Genomic DNA, 24030 nt, shown 5'->3' with positions numbered 1-24030 from the left:
GAGTTAAACTTTGCACACATGTCAATGCATTAATTTGACCTTATTTTTATATTTTTATTTTTTTAAGGAAACCTTATTTTTATATAATTAAATATTAATGAAAATCATAAAAAAAATTATATTATTAATGTTTTTTTTTAAATACTCCCTCCGTTTGTTTTTTTTGTTTTTTTTTTTTTTTTTTGCATCATTTTCCTTTTATAAGCGTTTTTTTTAAATGCATCACTTTTATAATTGGTAACTTTATATTAGAGTTGTTCATGGACGGGTCAACCCGCTAAACCCGCCCAACCCGGCCTGCAAAATAAGCGGGCTTGGACAACCATTTTGAAAAAAATGAAAATTTGGGCGGGCTAAGCCCGGCCCGTTAATATAAATGGGCGGACACGGACAAGACAATATGTACCGTGGGCTAGCCCGCCCGGTTCGTTTACTTCAAAAAGTAATAGTTTAATGATTTTTTAGTTAGTTGATTATGTAGTATATTTTAGAAAATAAATACAAAGAGACTATATTGAACTCTAACCTATTATTAGCTACAACTATTTATTTCAATTTTATATTTAATCATTATACTTGTATTAAATAAGTTCATTCTTTCCTTTTTTTCACTAACATGTGTCACAAGTTAAATATGTTTTTTTCTAGTATCATTAGTGATCAAGAATTTTTAAGATAACTAAATCGAAATAATAATAACATATGTAAATTATATATATAAAAAAAATTAGTGTTAGATATATGTAAAACAAATATTTTAGGCCCGTGAGCCCGCGGGCAAGCCCGACCCGTTAATAGAGCGGGCTTGGACAATTTATCAAGCCCGCATAAAAGGGCTCGGGTTAGCTACAATTAGCCCGTTGGACAAAAAATGAAGTATAGGCCTAGCTCGTTTCCCGTCCAAGCCCGCAAACGATCACCTCTACTTTATATACTATATTTTATCATTTTTCACTCTTATTTTAAACCCTACTCAAATTATTTTATCATTTCTCTCTCTTCTATGACCCCACTTAAATTATAAAAATATCTATTTTTCTTTCACATACCTTCTCTTTCAATACCTTTATTATAATACTCGTAATTTCTTCACCCATTCTATCACTCTTCTAAACTTTTTGTGCATTTTCAAGTAATGCAAATATAAAATAAATAAATAAATGGAGGGAGTATACTATAAGTGCAAACACCACGCCCACCCTTCAGAATTCTTCCCTCCAACTAGCGGCTGAAGGGGAAGGTGACCATATCGGCATATCCACTCACATCCCCTCCCTATCTCCGGTGATAGTTAAGGGGTTCTAAAGCTATGCATTGCTGAACCACAAAAATCGTTGAAACATTAAGTTGATTTTAATGTTAATGTTGTGTTCACATTTTGCTAGCCTGTGTTTCAACCGATCGCGATATCAACTTATAATTTTCATCCTACCAGTTATATTATAATTCACCACCTGATCAAGATGAGGAATTTATAACCGATTACAGACAGAATTTACAAATAAATGTGAAAGAAAGGATTTGAAGGAAAAAAAATATTTATAGGAATTTGAATGAGAAATGAAATCAATTAATCGATCAGTAAGTTTCCAAACGTTTTATATATTATTATACAAATGCTTACCCAGAAGTTGAACATCTTCCTAGTCTTCTGAGGGGCCTTATTATGTTAAAAGAAATCAACTCATACATTTTAAAAGAGAGAAGAATAAAAGAAAGAAAAAAAAGATCTACATACAACTTGAGCACAGCATACAATTTTGACATTCTAAAAAAAAAACTATTTTCATCTTGATCCAGCAAGCAGTATCTTCGTAAAGGCTGTCACAACATCCTTGTCCATTACGGTTATATTTACTTGGAACTTGGCTTAACGAGCTTGCAAAGTACAACTACAGTACTAGACCTTCATACACGGATCAGACGTGCATAGTCATAGTTTAACTGGTTCGTACTTTTCACCCATTACACCTCCTTTCTGTTTCTGGAATTGGATATACCGCAAAGTGCTGTTAAAAAAGGCAGTGGCAGCTATGTCGGGAGTTGATGTGTCACTTTGCATTTCAGTTCTTATCAACTCTACAAGGCCTTGGATTGCTGAACTTGTAACTTTTGGATTTCCCTTCTCGAAGAAGTAGAGATACCTATTCGTGTAACATTTGACACATCAGAACTAGAGATTAAGCAAAAAGGTAGAGCAATGCACAAGAGGAGTCAAAGACCACAGAAGCATGATAAGATAGCATGGCATTATTTTTCTCAGAGCAACTAACTTGTTCAGAATTTCAACAAACAAGGTAACTGGTCCACTACTTCCACGTGTCACATTTGCCATCTGTTGAGCAGCATTTGCAATCCGCAAAGAACGCTTGAGGCATAGCAAGACCCTAATATCATCACAAATAAACTCTTAGCACAAAAACAGATTTCAAATGTGATGAGAAAACTCAAAAGGCATGTAGGCATTTAGCAAAGAAAAAGAGTTGTACCTTTCTCCATCCTTGATACCATCTTGATCATCCACCCAAAAGAGATGAGAGCATGCATAAACGGCTCTGCATTGATCGGCCTTCTTCAAAAGTTTTGCAGAGTACTGAAATAAAAATATTAACCAACAGCTGTGAGGAAACAGAAAATCAGCTTCATAGAGATTGATTTGTGCATTAGGAGAGGAGTTGTACCCCTGTTGCCTTGTGTGTGAGAGTATCTCTGTTCTCCACACCAAACACATTCATCCTTTGTAGAGTACCAATTATAAGATGGATAGCTGTAAATTGTGCTTTGGAGTCCTAAATTAATAACAGAAAATATTATGAGTATACAGTTAGAAATAATCGTGGAATTCTTATTCTCCAAGTAAATAAACAATTTAGATGACAAGGAAAAGGAGAAACAAAATCACCGCAATGTCTTCTTCATAGAGAATGAATGCTTGGGTAAAAAATTCATATGCTATTGGCTCAAGGTCACAATCACTGGCAGCCTATAGTATCAAAAAAGAATGTCAAATGCATGTTAAAAATGTTTCCATGGTTAATTTGATAGCTCATAACTATAAATATGGCCTGTTACCACACCTCAGCACATTGCAAATACAGCCTCAATGCAAGATCAGGGGATGGAACAGATGAAAGAGCCTCTATAGTCTGAAACCATAAAATAACAAATCAAAGCATAGAAATCACCCAAAGCGTTGCCATTATGAAGTAAGAAATCCTGGCAAAAAGACAGTAATGCAAAAAGTAGGAAATCATTCCTTTATTGTGTATTTATTACAATAATTTTCTAGATATGAAATAATATGCATTCACTAAATAAGATGCAAAAAATAAAAAAATAAAAAAAAAAGATGCTGGCCTACTTGTTTTTCAGCTGCACAAAATTTATAACCTTTTTTATTTTACAAAAAATATTAATTTGTGTTCTGCCAATTATGAAATGATTAAGAGAGACGACTGAAGTTGGAGAAAGAAACATACTCCGTATTACTTTTTTCTACTCATCTGTTCCAATGTGTATTTTTTTTTTTAATTTTTTTTTTTTTTGGCCTAGGACTTAATAGTTAATACCCTCACTATAGGTAATGACAGTTTTTTGTCATGATCACCTTCATCCTCCCCTAGTCTTCCCCTTTGATTTACATAACTGTTGCTACTAAAAAGATACCTGATTCATTAACCGGAAAATCTTTTTAGGCGAAGCAGGTGCCTCTTCCCCATCTGCCTCACCATCTTGACCTTGTAACCGCCTGACCAACTGATCATAAAATATATATTATAATGGCATAACAATTAATCCTTCAGATTCAACACACAGAAATACAGATATATCAAAAACTATATATAACTATATTAAATTAAATTAACAAAACAGTAGATATATAAAAACCTTGAGTGCAGAAAAAACAAGAGGTGAAACAGTGAAGGGTAACCGCCTTTGTCCTCCTGTCATGATATGTCTCTGCACAGTGCATATAATCTGACAGAAAAAAACAATTTATGAGAAGTCTTTTTGATGAATAGTGAGCTTGAATTCAATGAAGCCTGAGAAGACAGCTGCTACAAAAGATAACCACATTTCACTTTTTCTTCTGGAGGGGCGGAGTGAATAACCATGAAGAACTTATTACCTTTAACATCTCATCAGGGTCATCATTATATAGCATGTGGATAAGACGCGCAACAGAATTCTGTTCTTCGCTGAAATCCTCTTCATCTAACTATTGGCAGAAAAGTAAGAAAGAAAAACATATATTAGCCATTTGAATGAAACCCTAAAATAAGGAGAAAAAGTAACTTTGTCCAAAAATCAATGGTGCCCTAATTATTACATAGATTATATATATATATTTTTAGAGAATAATGAAACAAAAGGGAATATATCGACTGATTCTCTTAGCTAGTGTTTAGCTCACTAATTTCATTCCCTTTCCTCTGTAGTGTCCAACAGCCAACTCTGTCTATACTAACTTTGGGGTATAATCCCTGGCCTCAATACGAAATTCACCATGGCTTCCACCACAACCACCATAGCCTCCAACATCAACTCTTAAGTCTTAACCGCTTTTAATCACTATTAACGACAACTGGATTTATTTATAACAAGCCTACAGGGGGACTGCCTGAGAACCTAACTCCAATTAAAGTTCCCAAGTGCCTTCCTTTCTGCTTATCTCCCTAAACAACCCCTTAGCATATGAGATGGCTGTTGACTTGTTGCCACAAAAAGTAGAGGTTAATGAAGCCTTGGAGCAGCTACACTCTGTTGATTTTGACAATGCCTGTGGCAAAGTTAACCAAAAAAAAAGGTAACTTGGGAATTTTTGAGGGATTTTTTTTACACTTGGCTAATTACATATTTTACACTGTTGTTGACTAATTCTACAAAAACTTGGCTAAGAACATATTTTCAAGCTTAAGAATTTACAAACTTCATCTGGAGATAATACTGCTCAATTAGGGGTAATGAATGCTCTTCTATTTAAGCATGGTTCTGCCAAGCTGAGAGAACAAAGATAAAATCCCACCCTTACAGAATGTATCTCTTTGGTAGACCAAGTAAAGATCATGTCATCACTTGTTCCAATGGAAAACTGAGCTCATAATGAGGAACATAAGAAGATACTGGCTTATAAAGTCACCAGCACGGCAGAGAAGTGAATCAGTGATACCAAATGGTAAGTTTTAATGCTTAGAAATTCAATAGATTATTGCTAGATATTTTTGTAAAGAAAGAATTGATCTCAACAGGAAAACTTCTCATATCACAACATCTCAATGTCATCACAGTTATGGTTAAAAAGAAAAAAGTTTTCAAAATAAAGCCTCTACAGTCTACAATAAAATGCCTAATAGATACCTGTGTTTTCACATTCATTATGAGGGTACCTCTATTCAAAACTTTAGTTATTTACAAAGTTTATGTTCCCATTCTAAAACTTGCACAGCACACACATTTATGTAAGGATTTTAGCAATTAATATCTAAACAATAAGTGTCTTTCATAATACTAAGTAATCAAGGATGGAGATCAAACACGGAGTTGTATCCTGCTTGACAAAATAAAGTAGCTTAGATGAGGCATTAATAGAGTTGATTAAGACTACTCTATGTAATGAAGAATACCACAGATCCTCTGTAGAGCATATTCAGGTCTCTGCTAAACCTTCTGACGTCTGGATTTGAGAGGTCAAACAAGAATTTTATACAACTAAGATCTCTCATTCCAATTCTGATAAGTGGGTGCAACAAATCAGTCCCGATGAGAAATTTTCAGCTCAGAACATAGATGTCTGGTATCACCTACGAGGCTAATAATAAATGCAGTGGAGAAAAGATTGATTGGACTATTTGATTGAGCATGGGTGTCACCAGCCCAAATTACACTGGTACACTAGTTAGTTTTTGTAATAGACTAACCTTGCAGATGAGGATATTGCTCATCCATTGCTAGTATACTGAACCTCAAAATTGTAGTTTCTACACTGTTCTAGAATGTCAAGGTTTAAATTTAACTTGATGTAATTAGCAGAAGTTATGAAGAGTGAGTCAATGGTTTACCAAGTGCAAAAAACAAGAAAGTAATCTTTAGATTGAGAGCACCTTAACAAGCTAGAAAGTGAAGCCTTAAAAAGCAGGTACATTTGGATCAGTACGCAACTTCGGAGCAGATATAGAACATGATTTAAGGTATACTCATAGGTTTGGTTTTAAAACAATAGTGCACAAGTCAGGTGTTTAGGTTGAATACCAAATGAAAGCGTGGATGCCAGTTTAGAGTTACCTCGTATGCCCAAGACCTTTGTAAAGATTATCAAGTTAGATATATGTGATTTTATACTTTTACTGAAAGAGAAAATAGGGAGATAAAGAAATCTAACCTCATCCACTGAGATTCCATCTATATCTTTGATAAGTCCCTTGATCAACTCAAATAGTGCCTCTACCTGCAAAAGAATGAACCTCAAATCTAGAAATTATACTGATCATTGATGAGAAGAGCAGAGGATCATACCTGGTCAGCAGTGGAAATGCAAGTGTAGTTCTTTAAGATGTTTTGTATGATAACCATTGCCATAATTTTGTTGGTGTCATTATCAAGGTAGTCCATGATGCGGGGATAATTAGAAAGTGTAAGTGCTGTAACTGCATCATTATACTTGTCCAGTGGAGCACTTAATAGTGCAATAATCTGCTTCGTTGCTCGGCTGTCTTCAAGCTTTGGCTTCCCTGAAAGTTTCCTGACACATGCACCCTGCATAGAAACAACTTGATCAGATTGATCACTGATTGATTAACAAAAGTAAAGCTGCACACAAAGAGGTCCAATGTGTTTATGTAGTGTAATGGACCAAACTAAGGAGGGGCAATATGGGTAGTCTAATATCATTACTTTACTAGGACAATAGTCCTTAGTAGACCTGGTTATTGGGAGGGTCGGGTCAGGGTCGGTGCGGGTCGGGTCAAAGAGGGTCACATTTTATAGGGTCAACATTGGGTTGGGCCAATGCGGGTCGAGGGTCAATAGTGGGTCGATAATGGGCGGGCCTACAAAATATCAATTAAAAAAAATATTGGACAAAGCCATTATTAAGTATATATGAATATAAATTTATGTATGTAATTATTTTTACATTATCTATCTTCTTTATCAATTAGATTGGAAAAACATTATGACCCTATATTGACCATGTCCAATAAGGGTCATGTCCGTTAAAGGCCCTGTCCATAAAAAGCCCTTTAAGCTTGGCCCTGACCCTATTATCATTGGGCTACCCTACCCAATAACCACCTCTAGTCCTTAGTATAAACTGAGAGGGAGGGAAAAGAAAACCGTAGGCAGAATTTTGGAGAAAATCCTTAGAGAGTTATGACCTCAAGTTACTATTTCAAGAGTGGTGACCTCAAGTCATTATATTGAGAGTGGTGACCTAAAGTCACTAATAGAGATTGGCATCCTAAAGTAGCCAGCTTGTACAAATCCCTGCTTTTCAACATTTTCAATCAAAGATTCGATCTTTTCCCTTTGTATTCTGCGTTAATGGTGTGCCTGATAGTCCAGCAAGCATGAGTCTATTACACGTTGTTGACGGAATTCTAGATTAGCTGTTGACTTAAAGCTACTTCTTCTGTTTCATATTAGTTGATAAGTAGACTCAGGGAAGTATTCACATAACTTTGATTTTCTTTTGTGATTCATACTTGACAAAAAACAGGGATAGTTCTACATTCATTCCAATGTATCTTTCCAAATATTATCTCTTTATATTTTTTTTTTCTTATTAATAATCAAAGATATGATGTTTGATATCATGTGTTGGCAAACGTGCCCAAGGAAATGTGTCAACTAAACTGAAATGGAGGACATACATCAGATCATGAGTTAAGCAAGTAATACTTCAAAAGTCACACTTTTTAAATTCTACTTCCTCCGTTATAGAAAGATTGCAACAACTGGACTTTTGTACTATTCATCATGTTTGTTTAACCTTAAATTCTTAGTTTTAAAAGGTGCAAGGCTCACCAAGGCACAAATGGTCCTTGTAGCCTAGGCGCGAGGCGAAAGGCGCATGTATTTATATATTTATTTCAAATTATTTTTACTTTGATAGTACTTAATACCAATTAAAAAAATTCATAATAAATTAAATAATGATATATTTAAAGCTAAGGTAGTCTGAATTTGAAAAAAATGTCCATCATTCTTCAATTTATAGCTTAAATCTTAGTTATTTTCCTTAGAGGCGCAAAGGCGCGCCTTACCAAAGGCACGTTGAGGCGCACGAGGCGAGCGCCTTCTGTAGGTGACTGAGCCTCGCCTAGCTAAAGCCCATTTCCCAGAGCCTGGGAGTGAGGGGCGCTTTTTAAAACCAAGCTTAAATTATGATTTATATGTAAAGTAAAATATAGTAATGTGGGGTCTTGTTAGATTCGTCTCATAAAATACTTTCACAATATCACCTTTTTATAATTTTTACTCTTATACAATTACAGATATTTAACATATAAAATGTGCTTTGGGATGCATAATTTCATCCTTGTTGCAATATTTGTGGAACAGAGGAAGTATGATACATTTCAAGTGGGAACATCAAAATGCAAACCTAAGGGCCTATGCATTAAATCAATAACCAGAAAATTATGAATGCATATTACATTGGCACAAGCACAATCAGTTACTCCGAAGAAAACAAAAGGTTTCTTTGTTTAAACATACAAAACATACCAGAACTAGATCCACGTAATCCAGGCGATCAGGGTGAACACGGAGAGTGAACATAAGAAGAGAGGTGTATAGAGTGATGGCCCCAACAATTGGCATGTCAATCTGTGCCTCGATAATCTGAAAGTGAAATAATATACGCAGTATATCAAATTTTCAAGATACTTTGAAGTAAAATAAATAGAGAACCTTTACAACAGCATTATGAATCCAGATTGTGATGAAAGACAACCCCACGAAAGAAATAAAATTACACAATGAAAGATGTGAAGGAAAGAGAGAAGATGAAAACAAAAAAGTAAGCTACCATTCTAAACCAAGCCCTTCACCTCAGCACACAAACATACCCTATGAAAAATCCAAGCAAAGGAGCAGAAAAATCAAAACAATAAGAGATATGTTCCCTAGGCTTTTGATGTTCCAAAGGGTAGAGCCTGTATTGTTAGATGCGCACATGAATTCAAGTAAGACACGCCCAAGAGAGAAAGTACCTAACACCAAAAGTGGCATGTAGTATAAAAGAGCAACATAATATATTTAGCAAGCGTTAACAAATAGTCAGTTATCTAGATAAACAATATTTTTATAGGGCATCTGGAGGGTTTGAATAAGACATCAGGAAAGGTAGGGAAAGGACATGGAGGGATCCATTTTCTTCCCCCTTTAAGGAAAACAGACCCCTCAATTGTTGGAGACATTTGAAAGAGCTCTCTTTCCCTTACCTTACCTCCCTTTCTCTTCCCTCTTTCTCTTTCCCCCTTTCCTTCACTATTGCTAAGATGCTAACCAAACATAGTGATAGAGAATTTTACAGGTTTAGGTTTAACATACCCCCAAAAAGGATGTCCAATTGTCCATCAACATGATACTGAGAGTTGTACCAAGGATTGTCAGCAACATTTATCCTAAAAGAATGATCTTCTATGAATTCACTGACTAACTTGTTAGATACCCTAGTAAAAGTCTGTCCATAATCTTCCATTAGTATGTAGGAAGAAATTCCCAGATCTATGTCGGCGAGGGCCGCCTCTACTCACTCTGGTGCCTTCATCCCCCATATATAATTTTTATGTGAAGAGAGCATGCAGCAAAATTATATATCTAGGTTATCCTGAAGGACTAGGTTCTTATAATGACCAACAATTCTTGATCCTTACCTTACTCCCACCCAACAAAAAAAATAGAGTGAGGAAAAACAAAGGAAGGAGTCCGAAAAGAAAGGGGGGGGGGGGGTGTTGAAAAACAAACATGAAAACTTTCAGCATTACTCCAATTTATACTCCATCTTGCTCCACCTCAAAGTAAGTTCCTTATTTCACATATTAAGAGTTCTAAGCAAAATGGCATCAAAAGTTTCAGACAAACTTTGCTATGGAGTGAAGCCTCTATCAACAGAGCAACTCAGTAGTAGCCAGTAACTCAGTAAGTGATGTGCTGGTCTTAAGCAGCTTACTTAGGCATTGTTTTTCCATTAAGGGCATTAACCCTATACTTGGATGACGTTACTCATTTTAAACCAATCAGGTACCCAAAAATTCAAATTCATAACAACTTTTATCCCCACCTCTCAATTCCTTGACATGTTGTGCGGCCAGCGCCACACAAGCTTCACTAGCGACCACTAGTTAGCCTTTTCTCTCATCCACCAAGAAGGAAAAATCCCATCAGTCCCAGCCTCTCTATCTCGCCTTTCTTGGCCCTAAACCCACGAGCACCAACACCCAAACCTGATACCCCTTCAATCCTTCCCTAGTGCCAGCAACACTCACTATCTCCCCTAACCAACAATTCTCAATTTCTGCCATACACCCACAGAGCAGTGATGTCATTTGTTGGCCTACCCACCCTAAAGACACAATCCACTTTTTGTCTCATCAGCTATCTAGATCAAGCAAACTTGGATAGTTGGATTCTTCCTGCCACACATTGCACAATCCTGGGTCACTTACAGTGGCGGATCCAGGAATCCGAACTAGGGGTAGCACTAGACAATAATAATAAAAAAAAAAAGTATAACATTGTTGTAACGTATCATAATATATAATCAGCCAAACATGGATATAATGCATTGTGTAGTCGTATAATAATTAACAATCAAATTTAGACATTTATATTGACAAGTTCAATTATATTGTGGATATCGATTATAATATTATAAACTTTCTACCTGTTTATTTTTTATTTTGTCAAAGTTACATATGAATTTATAGCGAAAACTTTGGTATAAATTTTTCCTTGTGCACATATGCTAACGTAAAACTTTGACTGAAAATATCTTTAATAATTAATCTTATAATAATTGAATATTAAAGTAATAAATTTGACGATTCCAACAAGTACCCACATGAATATATTTATTGTTATGTAAAAATCACAAATATTAGCTAAAGTGAATTAGATAAATTGTACAAAAAGTCAAAACGTTTCATTTATTTAAACACAGTTGGAGTATGATTTTTTATATTTATTTCAGTGTAAATTTTTATACGATTATAAATAAGATTTAATAATGGCCAAATAAATGCAATAAATATTATGTAATGAAAATGAGAAGAATGTTATAAAATATAACAGAGAGAGTATTTCATATTAACAAGGACTGTTTATAAAAAGTGTGAAAATGAAAAAAAAAAAAAATATTATGAAAAGATAGTAATAGCTTATCCTTGTGTTAATTAAATACGTAGTAGGAGGAAAATGAAAATTCAATTGGGTTCAAAGCAAAAAAAAAATTGATGCTATGGGGTCTCGAACCCTGAACTTCAGGAACAAAGATTGTTCATCAATCCAACTCCCTAACCACTGAAGCAATGCTGGAGTCATTTAACAATACTACAAATTATGATATATATACAGATATAAGGGATGCTTTTCCAGGTTTTTTTTTTTTTTTTTTTTTTTTTTTGTGGGGGTAGCACGTGCCCCCCCCCCCCCCCCCCCGGGGGCATCAACGTGGATCCGCCACTGGTCACTTATGCCTCTAAAAGTTGCTAGACCACTACAAGATAAGACTGGGGAAACAAGTCAGCTTGACCATATAAAAAGTAGCAATAATTTTTTTTTTTTAAAAAAAAAAATAGGCTTTCTAGTCACAACACTAAAGGTGCTTTGTAAGTTTGTATTTCAAAAACACTAAATTATTATATTCCAACTGCAATCAACATATAGACTTATTAGTTACATTGCAAGCAGCATTCTACTAGCCTATCCCTTTTTCTCAAGTCAGCTCGTAGCAGCAATTTAAACATTAAATCACTTGACTAAGTAAATAAATAAAGCACACATGCAAAAAAAAAAAAAAAAAAAAAAAAAAAAAAAAAAAAAAAAAGCCACACCACAGCACATCTGGATGAGGAAATAAAATTCAGTGTCTACCTTTCCAATGGCATTGTTTAATTTAGCAAAAGCTTCCACTTGCAGGAATTCAGGTAATACCTGCACAATACTTATAGTCAACAAGCTGACAGCATCAAAAACAATGAGGTAAGACAGTGATAACTTACTTCTATACTTGATGCGGCATAGTTTGAAAGTCTCTCCATTAGTTGAGATAGCACAGTTTTGATGTCAACTGTTGGCTGAAAATGAAACACTTTGTAAGGAAGTGCTGAAGTGTCATTTAGATAGAAACTTTAATGAAAGCAACTAATAAGAAACCACTATCATTTTTTCAAATCATGTAATACATTAACAAAATCTCAATCATATTCCTTAACCCTTCAAACACCCCTAGGCCCTACACAAAGAAGTCAACAAACTTCACTTAAAAGTGTTTGGGCCAGCAAGATTTAACAAGGAAGACATTTGAGGTTAGAACAGAGTTTACACTCCAAACAATGATGGTAGTATAGTTTTCTTGAGCTTGGAACTAGTGTGTAAAATTTTTTCCAGGAAGTTCTCTTTGTCTTCCATGAAGAAGAATGTAACTTTTGAATATATTGAAAAACAATAATATATCAGGAATTATTCATGAGCATCCCTGTCTTCAACCCAGCCTCTTGAGTGACTGCTAGGTCTGTTTGCTGCATCTTACTTGGACCTATTTCTAAAAAAAAAAAAAAAAAAAAAAAAAACCTTAAAGCGTTACTGTTGTTTTGATATTGTTACTTTTCTCTCCTGCTCTGGAGTATAAATTACTTGAATGAGTTTTATGACTTGTATCTAGATGTTTCCAAGCCAAAGGTCTTAAAAACCTTCAAAGCATAAGGCCTTAGCCATCTTTCCTTGGTTTTAGTTGAAGATGAAATGTTGATTCGTTGAGGATTGTTCCAAACAAGCAAAACAAATTACACAAAAAGAACAAAGTGTGCTTCCAGATACAGAACAATAGAACACATCCTGGGGATAGGGAATGAGGATCAGAATAAACTATATTGGGCAGGCATATTAAATTACTACCTGGAGTTGAGGACAAGCAGCTAATAATACATCAAGCGTTTGCAAGTGATACTCATCCGGAAAAACTTGGATTATACAGTCCATCAAGTAATGTTGTGCAAGCTCATCTTTAGAATTTACAACCTATAACATGATTTGTACAGAAAATTTGAGAGGATAGCTAATATAGCATTATAGAAAATGACAATTAAGGAGAACACCATGTTCTAACCTGCTCTAGGATTCTGGGCAGAACAGTATCTCTGTACAATTCAAGATCAACACCCTCTATTTGACTTAGTATATGCAAATTCTTCCCAACCTAGTCAATTATCAGGTAAAAAAAAAAAAAAAAAAATCGCATCAATAGCTGAGGTACATAATACTAAATCCAAGAAGAACTCACTTCAGGAAAATAAGATTACAAGATCACGAAGCTCATTCCTCTCCTTTTCTCGTTTCTCTTTTACCCGAGCAGACCCCTGCAGACCAGAAAGCTTGATTGAAGTGCTCAACTCAGGATCATGAAAGAACATGAATCATTTAGAAGCACCAAAACACCTGCATGGCCAAACATCATGTCCTTATGAGACATTCTTACCTTTATGGCATGCAAGTACAGTGGTGCCACGCATAGCATAATACTAGCATATGCAGTCATGGATAAACAAACCTGATGCTGCAAACGAACCCAAAGTTTATTCATCTCTGTGAAGTTTTGCAGCACAAAATCCACAGCATCCATCACTGAATCTCCAACTCTGAAATAAAATATGTGAGAGTTAAAGTAGTTTCCAGTAATAAAAAAAAATAAAAAAAAATAAAATAAAAAAAAAAAAAAACGGTGAAGACAGACTCATAGGTCAGCCCACTGTTGGATCTACAGGAGGGATTATAGCCAATAAGAGGAAGAGGTGGATAAAAGGCCTTGCTACAGAGTTGATGAGACAACAAAATCAAAAGATGACACGGTCAATTATTCATCCAAAGATGAAGTAAAATCAAAATCATGTTCCTCCTTAGCACACTAGTGAGCCATAGACAGCTTCACAATACAAGTGTACATTAAGAAAATTAATGATTATTCTACTACTGTGTAGCTGTTTGAGAAACATGCAGAATTAGTCATGGGTGTATGATAAGACTAGAAAATTGTCTCTAGTGGCTTGACAAACAAAGGTTCTCAAGAAACTAATTTACAAAAACATATTATCTACTTCATCATTCTCAGGCAAAGCTACCTCCTTAAAAGAACAAGCTGTTTGCAAATATATTGTATTTAAACAAGAGAGTAAACAGACACCCAACCCTTCATTCTCAGAACCAATATCAGGAAGCTTGTCTCTTGTGACTTGACAAAGGTAGCTCCTCAAGAAAAGACCACGAATAGGATGTTGAACAGAACGACACATCTCAACAAGGTCTTTCAGAAGATCTTTACAGGAAGCCTCGTTCGATTTGAGGTAAACAGAACCCACAGTACAAAGCAGGTACCTGGTAATTTGAAATCAAATTCCCAATATTACTCCAACATTAAAACAAAAATAGAAAACAAAATAAATTCTAATCGAGCATCAGTGTAAATGCCAATATGCAGCTAAAGTTTCCAATGCAATGGTCAGCAATTGTATAAAGCACAAGCTAGAGACTGAAATAAGCACTTAAAGCAGCCCAGCTTAAACCGTCATCACTATGGAATTTAATTTTTAAATTTAGTTCGAAGAACCCAACCTGATATAAGCACTTAGAGCAGTACAGCTGGGTTTAAATTTCAATTCAAAGAATTTGAGAAAGTTGCCCACTAGAAACAAGTGAATAGTTTCTTCAAATTAGTTCAAAGAAACCACACCATTACAAAGACAAAGAAACTTACTGAGTTTTTTTTTTTATTATTATTAGAAACACAAATCAAATGTAGAAAGTTTCTAAATTGATAGCATAATAATATACTGCTTGGCGTACAAGGCAATGCTTCAAAAATAGCATGACAACCTCTACAAGAATGACAGAACATTAGAAAACATGTACACACTGCCTATGTTAGATATAAACAGCTTAAAACCATCACATTGATAAGCATTGTGTCATGTAAAACAAGCCAAAAGACTGTTAACAGAAGCACATAAATACAATTCCGCCAATCTAAACACGAAGATAAATTTACCTCATATAGAACTGGCTAGTTTCGAAAACCGCAGCATAAAACATTCTTCAACTTAATTACTAACTTTGTTTCATTTCACTCATTCTCAGTTTCAATATCTCTCTAGAGTTTGAATATCAATAATTCAGGATTTGAACAATCAGTAACTACATCATCCTAATGCATCAAAAGACGGCGAAAATTTGAAAGTCAAATCAAATTCACTCCATGATCAACCGTATAATTGTTAAAATCTCAATAGCATTTCTCCAATAGCAAAATTCAATACACAATTACGAAAAATGTGTTCATAGATTAAGACTTACAGCCTCGGTAACACATTGCCAGCATGCTGAACAAGTTCATAGAGATCAGAAACTGAAAGACCATGCCTGCTCTCATCTTTGAAGAACATTTCCAGCTTCCTCAATTCGTCGAAAGCACGCATATCTTCCAAAAACACAATTTTAAAAATCAGAAAAAAATTAAAAAAATCTGCAAAAATTCATACAAACAATAGATTACTCACAGAGTTCGAAATACTTGTGAGGAGAAAGTTTAGAGGTTCGGAGCTCCGAAAGCATTTGAGCGGAGTACTTGAGAGCTTCTCTGAGATTATCTGAATCCTAAAATTGGATTTAGAACCAAAATTAATCAAAATTAAGAAGAAAAATTGAAATGCTTTGAATCTGATCCAGTAGAAAAGCGAGGAAATTACCACAGCACGAAGCATGAAGAAGGCGTTCTGTTGAACAGCGGCGATTCCTTCTGCAAGCCATTTTTCTTCGTCTTCGATTCCTTCGACTATCATTTTCTCTGTGAATTGGGCAGAAACAGGTCAGCTGAGGAGAGAAAAGGAGTTGGTTGTGTTTGAAAGATGAAGATTGATAATGTTACTTGGGGTTTCAGGGAGACGGAGTCACTGTTGTGGAGAATGATCAAAACTACTATTGCTCCTTTTACAATTTTTTTTTTTTAAGAAAATTTTGACTTTTGCTACCTGTCGAATAGGTTGAATCCACTTTTGCTACCCATTAAAACTTTTATTTTATTTTACTACCTAATATATGCCCTTTTTTTAAATTTTGCTACCACTGAACGAAATCCGTTTATAATTCCGTTACCTCATTACCACCTTCCGGCCACCACTCCCTCCTTTGCCACCATACAAGCCTCCCTCTCAGCCACCAAAATTAAATCAACCACCCAAGAAACCAACCTTGCCCCCTCCCGTTAGCCACCCAGCTCCCTCCCCCGACCGGCGACCGGCGAACCCATCCCACCCCTTTTCCCCCGCAACCCAACCCCCTCCCTTTTCCCCTACTGCCCCGACCCTAGCCACCACATCGAAACCACAATCAAAGATCCGAATCGCCGCAACCACCACCACTGTTCTGCAACACTTTGCTCCAAACCCTAACGAATCGACCCGCCTTAACCTTTTCGGCCACCCTAACCCCTAAACCACCACACCGCAACTTTTTTCGGCAAACTTAAATTGATTTCTAGACGAGGTTCGATGGATCTGCGATTTGCTCTGATTTCGGGAATTGATGTGGGTGGCAGCGATTGGTGGTTTGAATATCGGTGGTTGGGAATTGATTTTGTGCGGGTTGAGTGAGGAGGTGGCTGCAGGGGTTGCGATTGTGGGCTGGTATTTGGAGAGGAGCTGCGCGTGGTGGCTGATTTGGTTGCGAGAACGGGGAAAGGGAAGGGGGGTGGGTTCGGTTGGCAGCGTAGGGGTGGGGGAAAGGGAGGGGTGGGTTCGCGCCGGCGCCGGCCGAATCTCTAGGCACCGGCCGCCGGCAGGGGGGAGGGAAGGGGTGGCAGTTGAGGGGAAGGGTGGCAGGGGTGGGTGGTTTATTTTTTTGTTTTTTTATTTTTAATTTATAATTATTATTTTTTATAAAAAAAAAAAAAAAAAAAAAAAAAAAAAAAAAAAAAAAAAAAAACTTAACAGAATTATTAACGGATCCGTTAAGTGGTAGCAAAATTTTAAAAAAGGGCATATGTTAGGTAGTAAAATAAAATAAAAGTTTTGATGGGTAGCAAAATTGAAATTGATGTGTTTGATAGGTAGCAAAAGTCAAAATTTCCTTTTTTTAATTAGCTGAAATTACCAAAAGTAAATAACAATCTTACAAATTTACAACCTCCGAAAAAGGGACTTTTCCATTTGTGTTATGATAATATCTAAATATGCAATGGATGACTATTATCCCATGTATTATCTAGAATACTCTAGAGTTGGGTATCTGGTCTTATCCGTTGATGGAACCCTAGGTAATGTACATTATATATATCCCGTACTAGATGGAATATGAAATATAACGTAACAATCTTCCCTCATCTCTCTATATTTTCTCTTCCATATTTAACACGTTATCAGCACCATTGCTAGTCAACTGAGTAGGATTACCAAACATTTTTCTAGAATCCCATATTATTATTATCATGTAAGTATGATCGCAGCCCATAACAATTATAATTTAACATTTATCTACTTTTGCATGCTTATTTATTGGAATATCAACATATATAACGAATACAGAGCATGATATATAATTTAAGGTTCCATTCTTATTTTTCTCCATGCTAACGTTCTCATCTTCTATTTCTTTCTTATTTATGCATGATTTGTATCAAGTTTATTTATGCATGATTATAACGTTTAATACATATTTTGGATACTATTTATATATACTTTTTTTTAATGTTGTTTTATATAGTGAATAATGTCGAATCTTGCCAAACTTGAATTTGTGGCCCTTGATATTACCGGAAAGAATTATTTATCATGGGTGTTAGATGCTGAAATACACCTAGATGCTAGAGGGCTTGGTGAAACAATAAAAGAGGCTAATAAGGCAACACCTCAAGATAAGGCTAAAGCGATTGTTTTTCTTCGCCATCACCTCCATGAAGGGCTCAAAAATGAATATTTAACTGTGAAAGACCCACAAATCCTTTAGAGTAATCTAAAGGAAATGTATGACCACCAAAAAACAGTGATACTCCCTAGAGCTCGTTACGAATGGTTGAATTTGAGATTGCAAGATTTTAATCTGTTAGTGAATATAACTCAGCTATGTTTAAAATAACTTCTCAATTAAAATTATGTGGAGAAAATATTACTGATGCAGAAATGCTTGAAAAGACATACTCCACTTTCCATGCTAATAATATTGTCCTGCAGACACAATATAGAGAAAAAGGTTTTAAGAAATATTTTGAATTAATATCTTGTCTTCTTGTGGCTGAGCAAAATAACGAGTTGTTAATGAAAAATCATGAATCACGTCCTACTGGCTCTACTCCATTCCCTGAAGCGAATGTGACAACCCATAATGGGAAAGAAACTAAAAACATAGACCATTCCAGCAGTAGTGGTCGAGGTAGAGGTCGTGGTCGTGGCCAATGGCACGGTCGGAGTCGTGGACGTGGATATGGTAGAAGTCGTGGAGGTCATTTCACAAACTCACGTTCCCACCAGAAGTGGGAACGTATGGATGATAAAGAGAAAAGTGATACCAATATATGTTACCGTTGTGGAGGAAAAAGTCATTGGTCTCGGGTTTGTAGAACTCCAAAGCATCTTATTGAACTTTACCAAGAATCATTGAAGAAAGGAAAGAAAGCTGAGGCAAACCTTGTTCTTGAAGATGGTGAAGGTGATTTTGATTTTGGCAATACCAATCAATTTGATGTTGCTGATTTCCTTACTTCCCCGGAAAGGAATTGTAGGGAATAATATCAAGCCTTTAAAATCCCACTAGCTTGAACCCCACTGTGATCATACACTAACGTACGGTGGCGTCCAAAAGGGAAGAAGATAGAGCAAAAGAGTCGCCAACAAGTTTTTTAAGGAACTTGTAAACCGTTCACGAGGTGAAGGTTACACCCCTTAACGATCCAAGAGATCGTCAACTCCATAAGGTCATGAACCAAATAAGGGTCCGGGGATGAAGGTACAAATCCAACCTAAAAGAGATTGAACCTGCCCTAATAATAGGCCTCTACTTTATTCTGATCGTATTCATGTGCGCTTTTTAATTAACATGCAATCAATAGATTAACCCTAAACCTGTTTATCTATGTTGGTTGAATTTAATGCACAAACAAATCTATTATTGGCGATCACTTGAATTATAATCACAATTAACCTAACAAGATTACTAATTATCTTATTAAGCGTGATTACAAGTACCAATTCCCTTTAAACATGCAATAAAAGGCGTGATCAAGAAATAAATAATAAATATCAAGCAACATAATAAATAATCAATATCATGAATAATAATTATAAATAAAATAATCATTATCAAAATAACAATAATAATATTCATAATCATGTTAAAGCATAATAAAAATAGCAAGATCCTAGGCATAATACTAACAAGATTAATAACAAACCCTAGCATGTCACTAAGCGATAAAAATCAAATCTTTAGCCCTAACATGATACTAACAATCATAAAAATTAGGAAGAACATAGGAAGCATCATAAAAATCATATTTAATATTAAAATTACCCTAGACATGATACTAGGAATCATAATAACAATTTAAACATGATGTCTACATCATAATATCAATTAATCAATTAAAGTACTTACTTTGATGCCTCGTACCTCTTTCTAATAACAAAATACACACGTTAGTAACTTCAAGGAAAAATAATAAACAACAATTAAATTAAATAATTGAAAGAGAGATTTGGGACCAAACCCTCAGAAATTAAAACCTTTCACGTCTAGGGCGAAGACAACTTCGAATATGGCTAGGTGTTTCTAGATCTTGTGAATGCGAAATTTTGTATGAAAAAGCAAGAAAGAATTGAAAGAATGCTAAAGAAAAGAATACTTGAGAATAAGAGAATTGGTGAATTGGTTGTAGATGATGTAGATGATGAATGAAAACGGAGTTTTTGATACGATATTTATAGAGAAAATCAGCCAAAAAAGATAATTTAACAAAACAGAGTCTGATGATCGCAAAACAGGATTGGCGCCAACCCTTGCTAACTGGCGCCAGGCACCAGTGGCTAGCGCCTGGCGCCAAGCCTGGTTCCAGGCGCCAAGGCCTGGGGTTGGACGCCAGTCTTGATTCTAACGCGTTTTCGAAAATCCGATAATTTTACCGTACTGGAAGATAAAATAATATAATTTCTTCGAAAATGCTATTTGATCTTGATTAAAACTCTAAAAAGTCAACAAAGTCAACTTATCAATGCTAATTGAATTAGGAATGAAAAGAACCTTCTAGAAGATTCTAGAAGACTAAAACCATTCCTAATTGCATTAGGAATGATAAATCATATTAGGCCCTCCCCTAGATCATTGGGCCGCACATAAAGCTCAAACCGGGCCCAGTTTAGTAAATTGGCCATAACTTCCTCAATATTCATCGGAATTGGGCTTATAATATATCGTTGGAAAGGTCTTTGCAAGCCCCATCCAACTACACCACTATTGGACCCATATCATGGACCAACCAAACTGGATTGGCTGTTTTCTTAAAATAAAGTTTTCCAAAACAGGGAGAAAAGAAAAGAAATAAAAAACTTTCCGCAACACTAGACCTTTCCACACTTTCGTTTCATTCGATTATGATTCGACGTGAAAGGTACTCATCACTGGGTTTAGTTTTGGGGAGACACAAATGGGTTTCTACAGAAGCCCCCACTTTGACTGAGTTTGGAGAAACGCAAGTTTCGAAAACAAAAGTCAAAGTATCGATAGGGACGGAGAATGATTCAGAACGTTCTGCGATCCTAAATCACTCTTGTAACGCCGATACCTGCAAAACTAGCATTAGTTAAACAGATAAAAGAGTTAAGAAACGCGTATCTTGCACCGTCGAGCACACGTCTCTGAAAGTAACCGATTTGTTTTGATGACCTCCTACAAGCTAGAGAATGTCATCCTGCTTGAAAACCGCTACGCCTGTAACTGCTTCCAAATTAGAAGATTGCTTCGCCTGAAACGACCTTCCTTCGCAATGATAATATTCCGCGTCCAAGGGAATACCATCGAAGATTATTTCTCTCGAAACAATCCCCATCCGCATTGATAATATTCCACGTCCAAGGGAACACTATCGAAAATTACTTCTCTTGAAATAATTCTCATCCGCATTGTGATCATCTTCCATGCCTAAGGGAATATGATCGAAGACAACTTCGCCCGAAATTACCTTCAGTTGTTTGTGACAACTTTCCACTATCTAGGGAACGCCACCTTGCTGTTTCGATGTTCACTCGTCTCTGAACAAAGAGCTTCTTTTTGATATGACTCTAATTTCCGCTGTGATAGTCTTCGAAAAGATCACTGCTCGTTTAATGCTGCTACGCCAGTACGTCGGCGCTTTGCTGCTTGTGAACCAGTATGTTGGTGCTTTTGCTGTGATGACAATCCTCTTTTCTTTGGGAATAGTTTCCAACACAACTCTTGTATGATGTATGACAATCCGATTTAGGGAAAGTTGTCAATGCTTCGTAACAATCCATCCTTGGAAATGTTGTCACGATGAAGCGACAATCCGTACCTCGGAAAATTTGCCAAAATCCAATTTTTGGAAAAGTTGCCAATGCTTCGTAACAATCTTTCATAAGAACTTTGCTACGATCGACAATCCACATCTTGGAATATAACTCTTAAAAGCAATCCACCTTGGAAATTTGCCAAAGCTATGCGACAATCCTTTTAGGAAAATATTGCCACAATTGACAATCCGCGTCTTGGAACATTTGCAAAAAAGAGTCGACCGACAATCCACTTCGGGAAAATTTGCCACTTGCTGAAGACAATCCACATTGAGGAACTTTTGCCGAAATTTATGATAAGTAGAGACCTACAACAATCCTTTGGGAAATTTTGCCATAGGGAGCTGGGTGTATGACAATCCAATCTCGGAAAACTTGCCAACGAGCCGATGAATGTATGACAATCCGAACTTGGAAAAAATTGCCAATAAAAGAAGGAGCACGACAATCCACGCTTGGAAACCTTGCCAGAGATGACAATCCAATCTTGGAAAAATTGTCGTTTGAAGAAGATGCACGACAATCCATTTTTGGAAATATTGTCAGTTGGGGATGACAATCCAATTTTTGGAAAACCTTGTCGTTTAATAATAATGCGCGACAATCCATATTTGGAAATATTGTCGTTTAAGTGCTTGCTTTTGAACCGATTGTAATGAGCCAATGTTTTAGGCGCTTAAGCTAAGTGAGACGATCTTTCGTCAGGTCGATCACTTATTGCAATTGTAATCAAACCGACTACTTAATCATGTCAAATTGCTTATAGGGGCTAACTGGCGTACCAAGGAACCCGAAATTTATGTATGAGGTCAAAATCACCTTTCTGAGAGGCTTCGAGCTCTGTCGTTGCTGAGATATCTCTGGAGCCAAGAATTGGAGTAGGGTCTTCCCTATTCTGCTGCACCTGTATTTATTTTTTACTATAGAACTTTGCCAATATTTTCAATTATCTTAGGGTTGACCTAAGGTTTAACATTGCTTGACTCATCGACTTGACACGACTCAAGGCATAAACTTGACTTGCTGTGATTGACTCGAGGTTGACTCGACTCAAAGTGTTTGACACATGTATTAGACTCAAATCAAAGTAATATGACACGACATGACTTGTGTGTGCATTGTAATGTGATTGTGCGACTCGAAAATGCAGAAAAGCAAAAATTTTCCGTCATTTTTGTGGAGGAGGGTACCGACTTTCTCCCGAAAAAGAAAGACGCGAAAAAGAATCGAAAGTTTGAAGATGCATGTTGAATGAGCTTAGTCAAATGTTGTTTGATACTATCTCTCAAGGTGCAAGGATTAATCCATCCTAGGCTATCTCAATGGTTGACTTAATGATGAAAGCATTTGGGTATCTTAGGCACGGAGGCTAAGTACTTCATACTTCGTGATGCAATGACAATTATGAGTGATTTTGACGAAGCATGCTTCAGCGTTAAGATTTCATGACAAAGGGTTCCTAAGGGAAGGTATATTTGTTCATGTATCTGTGCAGTGTGTGAAAGTGACACTAAAGTTAGGCCGCAAGGGCTAAGGGTGTGGAAAGATGTTATTTGTTAAAAGAGTCAAATGGTGGTGACTCTTAGGCTAGGTAAGCTATGGTGTAGGGATCAAGCCCCCAAGTCTAGCTCTAAGTGAATAGGGATGAGCATTAGAGATCCCTTGATATGATCATGGTGCAAGTGTGTGAATGTGAATATGAATGCATGTTTATTACGGCCGCACCTCGATGTGAGGTTGCCTACGTATCTGTTAGGAATCAGGCCGAACGTAGCTCTAGCCAAACCTTGCACAAGTGTGTATACCTCAAAAAGGTCTTTTAAGGGTTGTAACGTGGTTAGGCTAAAGGTTTGAAGAAGAAGGGGATAAAGGCTCAAGACCCTAGATAAGCCCACAAGGTGTGCAACCTCGTTTTTGAATCTTTATATTTTTATGCTTGAGTTTCTACTCTTTTTTAGCTCTCTTTTATCTTTTGCTTTAGCATCTATTTTATTTTTATAAGTGTGGGCAATCCCGATCATGCGGTCTATCATTCACTTGGCATTCATGTTTCTCAGGCACGGTACCGAGCACTCGATAAGAGACGCAATTTGAGACGTGTTCTTATCGAAGATATTTTCATATCAAAGACATTGGAACACTTGCCCTTTTGTACACTTTTATTTATATTTGCTTTTGCTTATTTTTAATTTTTTTTGAATTTCTGAAATCACTCAAGCTTTGTTCTTTGTAAATTGCATAAATT

The 24030-nt window shown here is 36.1% G+C and overlaps 1 protein-coding gene across 1 annotated transcript; it reads right to left on the bottom strand.

Annotated features, from left to right (window-relative positions):
* Positions 1-1520: 1520 nt before the first annotated feature.
* Positions 1521-16212, bottom strand: LOC145640860 (vacuolar protein sorting-associated protein 35B-like). Its single transcript, XM_081692095.1, has 22 exons — positions 15960-16212; positions 15771-15867; positions 15568-15691; positions 14407-14592; positions 13772-13859; positions 13524-13580; positions 13331-13420; positions 13120-13242; positions 12225-12299; positions 12097-12156; positions 8725-8841; positions 6514-6753; positions 6380-6445; positions 4130-4219; positions 3889-3978; positions 3667-3756; positions 3078-3146; positions 2903-2983; positions 2682-2789; positions 2490-2593; positions 2274-2387; positions 1521-2144 (listed from the first exon to the last, which is right to left on the bottom strand). The coding sequence occupies exons 1-22, from the start codon at positions 16050-16052 to the stop codon at positions 1934-1936; spliced, it is 2373 nt and encodes a 790-aa protein (XP_081548221.1). The 5' UTR covers positions 16053-16212; the 3' UTR covers positions 1521-1933.
* Between the last annotated feature and the right edge of the window lie 7818 nt (positions 16213-24030).

The sequence above is a fragment of the Chenopodium album genome, chromosome 7 (genome assembly GCF_948465745.1).
Source record: "Chenopodium album chromosome 7, dcCheAlbu1.1, whole genome shotgun sequence".
NCBI classification, from domain to species: Eukaryota; Viridiplantae; Streptophyta; class Magnoliopsida; order Caryophyllales; family Amaranthaceae; genus Chenopodium; species Chenopodium album.
This window is presented reverse-complemented; position numbering and strand designations above follow the sequence as displayed.

Excerpts from the sequence above, each read along its gene's own strand:
- LOC145640860 (XM_081692095.1), bottom strand. The coding sequence starts at position 16,052 with ATGATAGTCGAAGGAATCGAAGACGAAGAAAAATGGCTTGCAGAAGGA. Across the intron at positions 4,220-6,379 it reads ATGGAATCTCAGTGGATGAG|TTAGATGAAGAGGATTTCAG; the intron begins GTTAGATTTCTT and ends TTCTGCCAATAG. Across the intron at positions 2,594-2,681 it reads TCACACACAAGGCAACAGGG|TACTCTGCAAAACTTTTGAA; the intron begins GTACAACTCCTC and ends TTTTTATTTCAG.